The sequence below is a fragment of the Maylandia zebra genome, linkage group LG7 (genome assembly GCF_041146795.1).
Source record: "Maylandia zebra isolate NMK-2024a linkage group LG7, Mzebra_GT3a, whole genome shotgun sequence".
NCBI lineage: Eukaryota > Metazoa > Chordata > Actinopteri > Cichliformes > Cichlidae > Maylandia > Maylandia zebra.
In genome coordinates this window covers 67,430,435-67,442,575 of record NC_135173.1, presented here as the reverse complement: position 1 = coordinate 67,442,575, position 12,141 = coordinate 67,430,435, and the positions used below count along the sequence as shown (strand labels likewise).

At 47.7% G+C, this 12,141-nt stretch overlaps 2 protein-coding genes across 2 annotated transcripts in view; one reads left to right on the top strand and one right to left on the bottom strand.

Annotated features, from left to right (window-relative positions):
- ankrd27 (ankyrin repeat domain 27 (VPS9 domain)) overlaps window positions 1-3,269 on the top strand; it is a 29,777-nt gene extending 26,508 nt beyond the window's left edge. Inside the window, exons 26-28 of the mRNA XM_012925134.3 lie at window positions 11-89; window positions 739-802; window positions 898-3,269. Coding sequence (XP_012780588.1) covers window positions 11-89; window positions 739-802; window positions 898-1,428 — 674 coding nt within the window. The 3' untranslated portion in view covers window positions 1,429-3,269. The remainder of the gene's footprint in view (window positions 1-10; window positions 90-738; window positions 803-897) is intronic.
- Window positions 3,270-3,914: 645 nt separating this feature from the next.
- On the bottom strand, window positions 3,915-11,046 carry LOC101466611 (mixed lineage kinase domain-like protein). The gene is made up of 11 exons (XM_014411299.3): window positions 10,967-11,046; window positions 9,223-9,655; window positions 8,975-9,052; window positions 8,657-8,834; window positions 8,391-8,491; window positions 6,029-6,164; window positions 5,088-5,172; window positions 4,866-5,008; window positions 4,561-4,610; window positions 4,324-4,464; window positions 3,915-4,240 (listed from the first exon to the last, which is right to left on the bottom strand). Exons 2-11 carry the CDS (start codon window positions 9,647-9,649, stop codon window positions 4,185-4,187), a joined length of 1,395 nt encoding a protein of 464 aa, XP_014266785.2. The 5' UTR covers window positions 9,650-9,655; window positions 10,967-11,046; the 3' UTR covers window positions 3,915-4,184.
- Window positions 11,047-12,141: the final 1,095 nt, after the last annotated feature.

The following is a 12,141-nucleotide window of genomic DNA, read 5'->3' as shown; positions in this document are numbered from 1 at the left end:
GCTCTTTCAGCTCATTCCTTCGTGCAGCGTCTGAGGCTGCAGGATAACTCCAACAGCAGGAAGCAGAAGCTGGCTCAGTCCATCAGCAGGTAGGCCGCAAACAAGCCACGAATCCACACCAGTCACAAGAAACCATCCCACTCATCAAGGGAAAGCAAACCACACGTGCAGTGACTGCTCTGCGCAATCGCAGTAACATTTCTGAATCTTTTCATATTCGTGATGCAAAATTCTTAGAAAGTATTCGAGTGTTTGTTTTTTCCTCGTGAATATTCTCAGAGGATATTCAGTCTTATTTCTCAGGAATATTCTGAGATTAGAACAGAAGAACAAACTGAGGAGGCTGAGCTGAAGATGCTCAGGTCTTCGTTGGGAGGGAGGAGGATGGATCAGAGTCGGAGAGGCTGAGATGGTTTGAGCGTGTGCAGAGGAGGGAGGGTGGAGATGGAGCTCAGAGGAGGTTCATGGATGTAGAGGGCTGGATGACAGGGTGAGATGGAGGCAGATGATGCGCTGTGGCGCCCCCTAGAGGAAGCAGCTGCAGGATTAGATTAAGAGAAAGTTGATTCCTCCTAAATGTGATTTATTCCGCTTTATTTCTGAGTGTATTTCCCAGACATTTGCAGCTTTTAGTCTGAGAGAATATCAGAGTTTATTTCTCATGAATGTATGACTTTAACCTTCCACCATCGACCCTCAGCCCCATTTTTCTTTCCTTTTTCCCACCTGCACCTTCAGGATGCAGCAGATGAGGAAGGGTTCTTCAGGTTCTCCACCCAGGTGTTCTCCAAACCTCAGCCAGGTACACGCGTCTTGTTCTCTTATGTATTTTGGTATTTATCGGTGTTTCCGGTCTGGAGCAGGACTGACTTTAGTTCTGCTGCCGTTTCGTTGCAGGTGAATCCGGACAGGTGGAGGCTGAGGCGAGGAGAGACGGTGGCGGTCAGCAGCCCCACAGGAAGCCTCAAAGAGCGGCGCCTGGCTCGCTCTCACACCCTCGACACCGGAGTGCACACGCCGGAGCGAACGCACGCGCTGACCGTGGCTGACCCGACAGACGTCGCGTGCGCTCCTGAACTACCCGACGGCGCCGAATCGCTCTCCACCGACGCCTCCAGCTGCAGCACGGGCAGCGAGACCTCGCCGTCCACACCGTCAACTACATCATCGCAGGTCGACAGCTCGGCCGACGTCCCGCTCGCAAACATCCTGTCTGCTCAGTCTGACCCCGAAAGCCAGACCGACCGAGATTTACACGCAGACTCTTCTGACGGCCGCCCTCGGCCTGGCGAGGAAGCTGAAGGCTTACCGTCAGAGCACAGGGATGAAGACTCCACCCCTTATCCCCTTAACCTGCCCTCCCCGACCCAGAGCGAAAGAGTCGAAGAGAGCAACGCCAATCAGCAGCCAGAACCCAGCGCACAGTGATGCAGGGAGCGCGAAGCGCAGACGGCACGAGTAGCAAGAAGACCGCCGAAAGAAAAGCACACGAGACTCCGGATCCTCACGAACCAAACGTCCTCTCACTGCAGCGCGTCGGGTTGTATTTGTCCCGCTCGGAGGTTTCCGCCTCCTCAGGCAAACTGAAAGGGCGTCGGGCACCATCCATGTTTTGCGTCAGTGGGGACGTCAGAGACGGCCCTGACTCAGACACCTGGATCAGGTTTAACCCGCACAGGCTCGGCGCCGCTCGCGCTCCCTTCTCACTCGTTAACATAAACTAGAAGCTGCATTTTTTCCACTGACAGGTTTCCGAACTTTGTTTTTCAGATGTTTGAAAACTGCTCGGCGCTTTTGTGCGGAGGCGAGCGAGATCCAAACCATCCTCGCACGGGGAACTCTTTACATTGAGCTTCAACACGAACGTCTCAGCTGAGTTTAAAGCGCTTTCCACTTCCAGCCTTCACGGAGAAAAAGGGATGCAAGCTGATTTCATTTCTTGCTGTTTGAACGTCCTCGCTGTAGTTTGTGCTGCTGCTCTGTGCCGCTGACTTTTTTACTTTGGTTTAATCAGGATGATCTTATTTTATTTAGGAGGGTGGAGCTCCGTGTGTCTCCCTGTCCGCTGCTGAACCTCGCTGCGAGCTTTTATCCAGCAGATTTTAATCCAACACCACCGCCGGCTATTTTCCAAATCAAGCTGTTTGAAGGATTTCCGTCTTTTTACCGGCGCTGATGATTTTTGAGCACCAACATTAACACCGCTGACCCCTCGAGTGGAGAGTGAGCCACGTTTATAGTTTGATAGAAAAACTGTATGGAGTGAATTCGTATGACATCCATCTGAATACTGTAACGCTTAACCGATGGGCGTGGCTTCTTTTGCAGAGAAGGATGGGCTTCAGTCACAGTCACTGAACTGGACCTGTGGACTGTTTGTGCTCCTCACAAACTCTCATGTAACGCTTGAACCTCATGGCTGAGGCCATAAACTCATCAGGAAGTGTTACTGACTCACGGTTTCCTGTACAGGAAGTCTTTTTGCGTCGCCCCCTGCTGGTCGTTAGAATGAATGCACCTTAACGCGCTTCAGCGTTGACTTTCCTACGGCCATGTTTTTTATGCTATGACGTCCGTGGTGATAATTTAGCATTTCAGCCTCTCGACCAAATCCGTGCACAAAGAAAACGTGACAGCGGCCACAAACGTGGAGTGCGAGCGTTTCTAAACGGTCTTTGGTCCGAAGTCAGAGCTCCATCAGCTCAGGTGGTTTATTAACCTTCAGTAAGGACGTCGAGAACCGAATCAAACTGTCTGAGCTTCCTCTTGATGCCTCATGAAATCATGACATCATCGAACACAAACTGTGAGTCCAAACCCCAAAAACCCGACTCAGACTGTTCAGCCTGATGAATGACTGAAAACTGCAACAAATCAGTCTGATTTTTGTCCCTCTGTCAGGTTAATTTCTAAGTTTCGGTCTCTGTGCTTCATGAAACGGTTGTAGCTACCTGATGAAACGAGCGCGTCTTCAGAGGAAAAAGACAAACTGTGGTATTCCATCACAGCCGACTGTCCTGCTGTTTAATGTTTCATATTTGTGGTTTTGACGGTTTTACTCGAGAGTCGATTTGATGGTTACGAGCAGAGTGCTGCAAACGTGTCTCCCATCAGTGTCACTATTTCCTGTCTCCCTCACACAGGAACCACCTTTATGTTTGAACTTCGTCTGAGCGGATGTCAAAGCCGAGTCTTAATGATGATGTGAATGTGCCTTATTTAATTTAAACCCAAATAAACAAGAATAAACCTGCGATTCAGACAAATGACATTTGGTGTTGTTTTTGTTTCTCAGTGTCGTTGAAGCCGGTCTCTGCTGCTTTTCTGTCATGTTCTCATTAAAATTAGCCGATAATCAAACCAGACGGGACTTCCTGGTCTGAGGGCCAGCCCCGGGGTCCAGTGTAATTATTTTGAATCATTCAGAGCTGCTCGAGCAGGTTTGGATGGTTGGCCTCAAATGTTTAAGGTGGAAATGAGCAGAATCGATTTAATCTGCAGAAAAAGAGTTGGAGATGATTAATGTGAGACTGAGGAATTGTTTGGTTGATGAATTTTAAAAAGCAGAGATGTTTTAAATGAAAGATGGCAGCTGCACCAGTGTTTTTCATTTAGCAAATGGAACCAAGTTCAGCTTTTGGCACTTTGCACCAAATCATTTTCCTGCAAGTTGTTTCAACAGGTGTCGTTACAGCGATGAAGGGAACGGCTTTGAGCGGGGAGGTCGTTCTTTGGTTTCACGTGAAATCTGAGCTGCAGTGTTCAGGACAGCCGTGAGAAGAGCTGGCGACGTTTAAGTCTGACTTGACACCGCCACAGGAGGTTGGAGCGACTTGTTTCATACGCTGTGACGCAGATGTTTGAAGGATCTTTGAGGTGTTTGTGAGGTTCTGCCAGAAAAAGGTGGTTTGAGTGTTTTAACACAAAGAACAAAATGTTTCCAAGACTGCAAAGCGTCCAGACTTCCACTCATTTATCTTTGAAACAGTTGAAATTCAGAGACGTGCAGAACAAACAAAGCTAAATCTTCCAGCTGTTTGGGTTGATCACACACAGCACAGAGCGAAGGATGAGCCTTTGAGGCAGCACTCTTTCATTCAACTCCCTGAATTTGGTATTGATTAATGTTTGTTTAACAAAAGTTAAAATCAACACGTTGTGTTTCCTCTTCAGGATGATTCTAATCAGTCTTGTTGTTCCTCCAGTTGTGTCACCACACTGCGCAGTTTATCCAGCAGCACTGCACAGGAGAAAATATCAAGACTGTAATAATGAACAGAAACAGTAATCACATGTACTCAGTCACAGAGTAACTGAACTCACCTCCAGCTGATGGCCTCTGGAAGCAGTCGTAGGCCCGGCACTTGTTGATCAGCTGTCCCAGTTCTGCAGGACAGTCATCAGGAAGCGGCTCTTGATACTTCTCTTCATACACCTTCTGATAAATTTTTTCATCTGAAAAACCTACGAGACATTTGAAGACACGTCAGGAGGAGAAGTCGATGGAGAGGACTCCAAATCTTAGTTTAAATCTGCAGTGAGTGTAGTTTAGACACAAACCTTCAAAAGGATTCTTACAGGTTACAATTTCCCACAGGATGATTCCAAAACTGAAACAAGTTCAAAAGGAAATTTGATCATTTGACAAACCACAGCAGGTCTGAAATCAGTAAAGTGTTCTGAGGTCAGCCTGGAGCTGTTTTCACACAAACCCCCAACCAGAGGAGTCTCGCTCCGATGGCACATGTAAGTCACTTCTACATCAGCTTCACTTTCAGACCCACAAGCTAAGTCCATCTTTTAGAAAGTTTATGAATGAGGGCCTTTGAGCACACCTCTGTGGACCCACAGCCGTGGGGTCTCACCTGTACATCTCCCACTCTTTGCAGTAGCTGAAGCTGGCGTCGTGGAACTTCTCGGGACAGTGGTAGCACAGCGACCTCACGGCTCTGTCCTCCGTCTGCCTTTTCAGAGACGTCTCTGTTTTCGACAGCCTGAAACCTCCCAGCTGGAAACGACAACCAAACCGTCACATGAAGCAAATATGTTCAGCTGCAAGGAATCCCAGCATGCATTGCCTTCAGTACCTTGACGGTGTAGTCTTTAGTCACCAGGAACTTGCTGCTGTTGATGGACCCGTGAACCCTCCATTTTTCCTCTGTGTTGTGCAGTCTAAGATACGACAGGTAAAGTCATCATCACCAACATGACTCTATGAACGACACGGTCACTGTGAAGCTGCCCAACTCTAAAGAAGATGCAATGATTTGCAGACCTCAAACTTTACTCACAGAACTCAGAAAACATATCGAAGGTTTCAGCTGAGAAACTTTACAATGCAAAGAAAAAGTATTGGCTCCTTTTGAACTTGAGGGCAGGAACATATCTCCTAAAAGTCGGGCCGTGTTTCCCGCTGTGTAGAGTTCCTCTTCTTTTAACAACAGCCTGTAACTTTGTGTGAACTGAGGCTGCCGTACTTCTGGGAGAGGAACACTCCCGGGTCTCCTTCGTTCTGTTTGGTTTCACGATGCTCCAGATGTTCTCAGCTGGTAGGCCGCGTCGCCACCTGCACTCTTCTACTGAGAAGCCGTGCTGTTGGAACGGATGCAGTCTGTGGTTCAGCATCATCCTGCAGAAACATAAAGGCCTTCCCTGGACGGAGCATATGTTGCTCTAAAGCCTGTATATACCTTTCAGCATTGATGGAGCCTCTCCAGATGTGCCAGCTGCCAGTTTCGTTGATACGATCCCCAACCCATCAGAGACTTTGAACGAAGCACTGATAACGAGCGGGATGGTCCCTCGCCTCTTCATTAACCCGATTAGGTGCAAAATGTTCCTCCATCTTTTCCTCGTAGCACCACTTACTGTTCCAGCCTCCAACTTTTTCTGTGTGCTGTTGTAGATAAAATAACTGACCCTGATGAGATCTGCAGATCGTTGCCTTCTGTCTTCATTTACATTTTACACAGGGTCCCAACTTGTTTGGAGTTTAGGTTAGAATCTGTAATAAAGCAGACACACTGACCGATAGAGTCCTCGTGCTGCATCCAAACACATGTGAGCTTTCCTGATCCAGGTCAGAGTGAGGTCAGAGTCCAGAACCTGGCGAAGACTTCCTTTCTCACAGTACTCCATGATGATGAAGAACTGAGGCTTGGGTCCTACAGGCAGGCACAAGGACAAGTTATTACAGGTTTGTCACTGAGTGTATTTATCTGTGATGTTTTCACGTATTTATATGTGGGGATAGCGTGTAACAGACACTCTGGTCCACCGTGAGGATCCCCCCCTGACGTGGACACGCATGCTTCAGTTGATACTGATAGCAACACCGCAGGAGAAATGCCAGCACAGGCATCCAGTATCTGTAGTTTCAGGTGCTGCACATCTCGTATCTTCACACCATAGACAATTGCCTTCAGATGACCCTAAAGATAAAAGTCTAAGGGGGTGAGATCGGGAGACCTTGGGGGCCATTCAACTGGCCCACGACGACCAATCCACTTTCCAGGAAACTGTTCATCTAGGAATGCTCGGACCTGGCACCCATAATGTGGTGGTGAACCATCTTGCTGGAAGAACTCAGGGAACGTGCCAGCTTCAGTGCATGAAGAGGGAAACACATCATCATGTAGCAATTTCAAATATCCAGTGGCCTTGAGGTTTCCAATAAGTTGGATGTGTCACATGGCTACAGGGGGATCACACTCCTCAGCCTCCCTGGGAAAGTCTATGCCAGGGTGCTGGAAAGGAGAGTTTGTCCGTTAGTCGAACCTCGGATACAGGAGGAACAATGCGGTTTTCGTCCTGGTCGCGGAACACTGGACCAGCTCTTTATCCTCTCGAGGATACTTGAGGGTGCATGGGAGTTTGCCCAACCAGTCTACATGTGTTTTATGGACTTGGAGAAGGCATTCGACCGTGTCCCTCGGGGTGTCCTGTGGGAGGTGTTGCGGGAATATGGGGTGTCTGGCCCATTGCTACGGGCCATTCGTTCCCTATACAACCTTTGCAAGAGCTTGGCGCAGCCAAGTGGCGGAGGGCTTTCGCTTTGGTGGCCTCAGAATCTCATCTCTGATTTTTGCAGGTGATGTGGTTCTGTTGGCTTCATCGGGTGAAGGCCTCCAGCTCGCACTGGAACGGTTCGCAGTCGAGTGTGAAGCAGCGGGAATGAGGATCAGCACCTCCAAATCTGAGGCCATGGTTCTCAGCCGGAAAAGGGTGGAGTGCCCACTCCGGGTCGGGGATGAGTTCCTGCCCCAAGTGGAGGAGTTCGAGTATCTCGGGGTCTTGTTCGCGAGTGATGGGAGAAGGGAGCCGGAGATCGACAGACGGATTGGTGCAGTGATGCAGACGCTGCACCGGTCCGTCGTGGTGAAGAGGGAGCTGAGTGTAAAAGCGAAGCTCTCAATTTACCGGTCGATCTACGTCCCTACCCTCACCTATGGCCACGAGCTGTGGGTAGTGACCGAAAGAACGAGATCGCGGATACAAGCGGCAGAAATGAGCTTCCTCCGAAGGGTGGCTGGCCTCTCCCTTAGAGATAGGGTGAGAAGTTCGGCCATCCGGGAGGGGCTCAGAGTAGAGCAGCTGCTGCTCCACATCGAAAGGAGCCAGCTGAGGTGGTTCGGGCATCTGACAAGGATGCCTCCTGGGCGCCTCCTGGGTGAGGTGTTCCGGGCATGTCCCACCGGGAGGAGGCCCCGGGGCAGACCCAGGACACGCTGGAGAGATTATATCTCTCGGCTGGCCTGGGAACGCCTTGGTATTCCCCCGGATAAGCTGGAGGAGGTGGCTGGGGAGAGGGAGGTCTGGGCCTCTTTGCTTAGGCTGCTGCCCCCGCGACCCGGCCTCGGATAAAGCGGATGAAGATGGATGGATGGATGGGTGTCACATGGCCCTCTTCCTATTGAAAAAACAAAAGTTGTATCCAAGATGGCCGACTTCTAAATGGCCACCATGGTCACCACCCATCTTGAGGAGTTTGCCCCCTCACATATACTAATGTGCCACAAACAGGACTTTAATATCACCAACCATTCCCATGTTATTACCGTGTATCCATATAAATGGCCCACCCTGTGGTTCAAGCCAAGAAATCACTGGTGACCAAGCAAGCTATGAAGTCCGTTCCTTCTGTGCCAGGTACGACTAAGCTGATGAAATGTGTTAGTATTGTCTGTCCGTTCCTGTTTTCACTTTAGGGTTAGCCCCTGCTGTGGATTTCTGTTTTCATCTGTCCTTCTTTCTTTTTTGAACCCTCCTTATCTACGTGTAAAGTCTTGGCTGACGCTCTCGTTTTCATGCACTGCAGTAAATTTTTCAGGTTTGGCTCAAATACAAGTGCTCGTTCCAAAAAATATGCACCTCTGTGTTCACGCGCTCACCGTTCTCATCCTGGATGCAGATTCCAAACATTCGCAGGATGTTGGGCGACTCAAACTGCTTCATGGTGTCGACTTCCTTGTTGAAAATAGACTTCACGTCTCTGGATGTGGAGAAAATGTTTGATGGCAGTGAATGCAGCAGGACACAGAGAGCACTGGGAGCCCGAGCTGGAACAGCATATAAGTGAATGTGTGTGTTATTTTCTAATGGGAAGGACTATTTTCCTGTGTTTCTTCCCAGTATGGGGCTGAACTGTGGCACTGACCGTGCACTGGTGTTCATGGGGTCGAGGTATCTCTTGATGGCCACTGAGAATCCCTGATATTCTCCTTTGTAGAGCTCGCAGCTCGCTGTTGTCTTGAAGGGCTTTTTGGGATGTTGATACTTCAGTTCATCTGGTTTAATCTGTCGCACAGCCACGCTGCTGAAACTGGGCTTATTCACTGTGAACAAAAAAGATAAAGACTCCAATGATAAATCCCACTTTCTCAACATAAGATGTGTGTTTTGTCAGTAAGTCACCATTCACAGACTTGTTTATGACACAACTCTGCGCAGGGCCGCTCAGCGATGTCGTACTCACACATCTGCACCACTTTGTCCAGCTGTCTCAGTATGGTGTTGGTTTTCTCCTGCTGCTCTTTCATGTAGTCCATCAGCACTGAAGAACAGAGAGAAACACAAACTCTGAGTCTGGTCCAAACGCTCTAACAGGATTTATTCTAAGTGTGGAAACACTGAGAGGAACAGAATCCGCTTTGGTGAACCAGGATCAAAACACTAAAGAGCTCTGCTTGAACGTCTCTAAAGACAAATTCAGTTTCTCCTCACATTTGGTCATCTCCGTGTCGTCCTCCTTCCCGTCCATTTCGTCTTCTGTCTCTCTCTGTCTAAACACCTCGTACAGCATCTTGCTCTGTTCTGATTGCAGAGCTAGACACAGGGCCTGGTAAGCATCGTTGAGCCGCTCGCTCACCGTATCAAACTCTTCTCCGTGGCTGCCCGATTTCAGGATGCGCTCCACCAAGTTGGCTGCCGTGTATTTTTCAATTAGCCTCTGTGTTGACTCCAGAGTTAGGATCAGCTCCTCGACGGCTTTCTTTACCTCTGGAGAGAACTCTGTGATGGACTTCACCACATCCTCGAGGGCTTTGACTCGGACCGAAATCCGCTGGCAGCGCTTTTTGTTGGCCTTCACGTTTTCAGCCAGGGTGTAAATCCCTGAGAAGGTGGACCAGATGGGCTCTAAAGTGTCCATGATGAGCTGAAGAGACAGAGAGGACAGTTTATAACAGGAAATGCAACACATCGCTCCCTCACCTAGGAAGTGATCGCTTGAATGTTTGGTGAAGTTAAATTGTAAAAAGCAACGGCAGAATTCAGGGTAATGTTCATCAAGGAAAGAGAGTTTTTTTGTCCTGTTTCTCCCCCAACCGGTCGCAGCAGATGGCCCCGCCCCTCCCTCAGCCTGGTTCTGCTGGAGGTTTCTTCCTGTTAAAAGAGAGTTTTTCCTTCCTGCTGTTGCTAAATGGTCAAACAGCTGTGCAGATGTAAGAAAACCCCTCATCATTGAGACTAAAGATGAAAAATCTGTCTTCTGTTTAACTCTGTGTATGCATAGAAAATAAAAACCTTTTTAAACCTTTTTTTGTTCAGCACTAACAGCTTTTAATCAGTCAGTGTTTAACTGGTGATTCTCCACATTTAGTTTTAACTCTTGATGAACACTCGTGGCTCTCTTCTCATTCCCTGCGACACGGCTTCAGCTTCAGAGCCAGAGTTTCTCAACAGGAAGACAGTCTGCAAGCTAAACTACGAAACAGGATGTGAATGAAACACAATTACCAACACGCACAATACAAGGAAACACAAAGGGAGGAGGACATCAGCCTCAAAAAGACCCACCGAGAAATGATTTTTCTAATCAAAGTCCAAGTAGCTCAAAACCAGGGACCATGACAAGGTTCACATGATGTAGAAAGCAGTAGTTTATACCTTCATGCTCTGTTTATCGGTTCTTTCTTTATGTTTGCCCGGCCTCCCCGCGCACTGACAACGCTCCATCGGTTTTATTTTGGTAAGTGTTCAGTTTTACTTTCCCCGGTCTTGTTCCCTGATGTTCCCTTTCTCCCTAGTTTGCTTGTTTGTGTTAATAGCACGTTTCTCTGTAGCTACCCTGTTACCAGCGTTATCCCAGCCTTTGTTATGTGTCTGCCTCAGCTTCAGTGATTACCTCGCCTAGAATAAAAAGCCATTTTCAGTTGAAGCCTGCTCGCCCATCAGTCTGCATTTGGGGTCCTCATCCACCATCTAACCTGACACCTTTCCTCTCAAAGGAAAAGTCTGAAATTAAAGTCTCAGCATCATAACCGCTCATGGGTGTATCCTCTGCAGCTACCTCTCAAACACAAAACCTCAGAAAACCTCCACAGGTGATCCACACACAAAAAAATCACCAAGCTCAGGAAATCAGGAAACTTTTTAGGTGAATTTTCAAACGAGTGTCTTAACTGAGTCATCAAATGAAAAAGACCAGCTGTGAGCAAAGAGGAGAAGCAGGAGAAAGACGGTTTACCTGTCAGGTAAAGTCTGCTCTTCTTCACACGGCAGTCTGCTGTTGGAGCAGATTATTCAGCCTGCTGCTCTGCCTCTTTGCTTTCTGTTCCTATCTGTCAGTTAAAGGCCACGCCCCCAACAGTCAGTTTTATCCAGGAAGCAGAAACTGTGCATAGCTGCACACACACTTCCTCAGTTTTCCATCATGGAAGTGTGTGCATGACACAGGAGGGACATTTTTGACTCGTTTATCAGACCTTCAGTGTGGCTGAATCCAAACAGCTCTGCCAAAACAGAAACCAGACAAAAGCTTCTTCCCCATCTGTCAGTGTGAACGAGTAGATTCACTCTCACTGAAACATTTCTGAACCAAATCTGAATCTGCAACGATGCAGGGGTGCTCTACACTTCCACGTGCATTCATACATACACGTGTAGAGTATCTATGTGTAGTATTTTGCAAGGAAACAGTATTTTACTTCTAAAAAAACTCCACTGCAAGTATAGACTGTATATAAAAGAAGTGAGGCAGATGCAGAAAGGCCTTAACCCTCAAAATGTCCTCCTGATTTCCATACACCTGTGGTCCTCAGGGGACAAAAATGTCCCCATCTGGTTTGATTGATACTTAATTAATATGAAGTGGATTTCCCCCCACTTTTAATTAAAACTTAATTCAAACATTTTTAAACATTTTTTTTTATTCCATTTCAAATTTAAATCTGATAAAAACCTCATAAAAATGAATTTTTTCTTTGTTTTCGGGTAAACAATAAATGAAATCATCAGTTATCATGAGGATCGTTTCACAACCAGAGTTGGCTGCTTTAACAGATGGTCACAGACGGCTTTATGTCAAAGTTAATTTAGAAAGCTGTTTTTAAACTACTTCAAGTTTTTTACTGGCAGCACATAATCACACCTGTGGTCCTCAGGGCTCAAAAATGACCCCGTTTGCTTTGAAGCAACAAGTATAAAATATCATCCATCTCTGTGTTTCAAGGTTTTATTCAACTTTATTCCAACTCATTGCCTGACAGTTTTCTATATTTTGGCATGGTAGGAGGGCATGAGTCTGAGTGAAGGCAAACTTTCATGAGGACAAAGGCGTGTCCATATTTGACCCAAGTGCAGGAGGAAGCTCAGGTTTATTCCTCTGCACTGGTCCCATCATGGACAGCATTCTTTCTGCAG

Coding starts and splice junctions, on each gene's coding strand:
- LOC101466611 (XM_014411299.3), bottom strand. CDS start 9,649: ATGGACACTTTAGAGCCCATCTGGTCCACCTTCTCAGGGATTTACACC. Junction 8,835..8,974: donor GGACAAAGTGGTGCAGATGT/GTGAGTACGACA, acceptor TTTTGTTCACAG/TGAATAAGCCCAGTTTCAGC. Junction 4,611..4,865: donor AAAGAGTGGGAGATGTACAG/GTGAGACCCCAC, acceptor AACTTGTTTCAG/TTTTGGAATCATCCTGTGGG.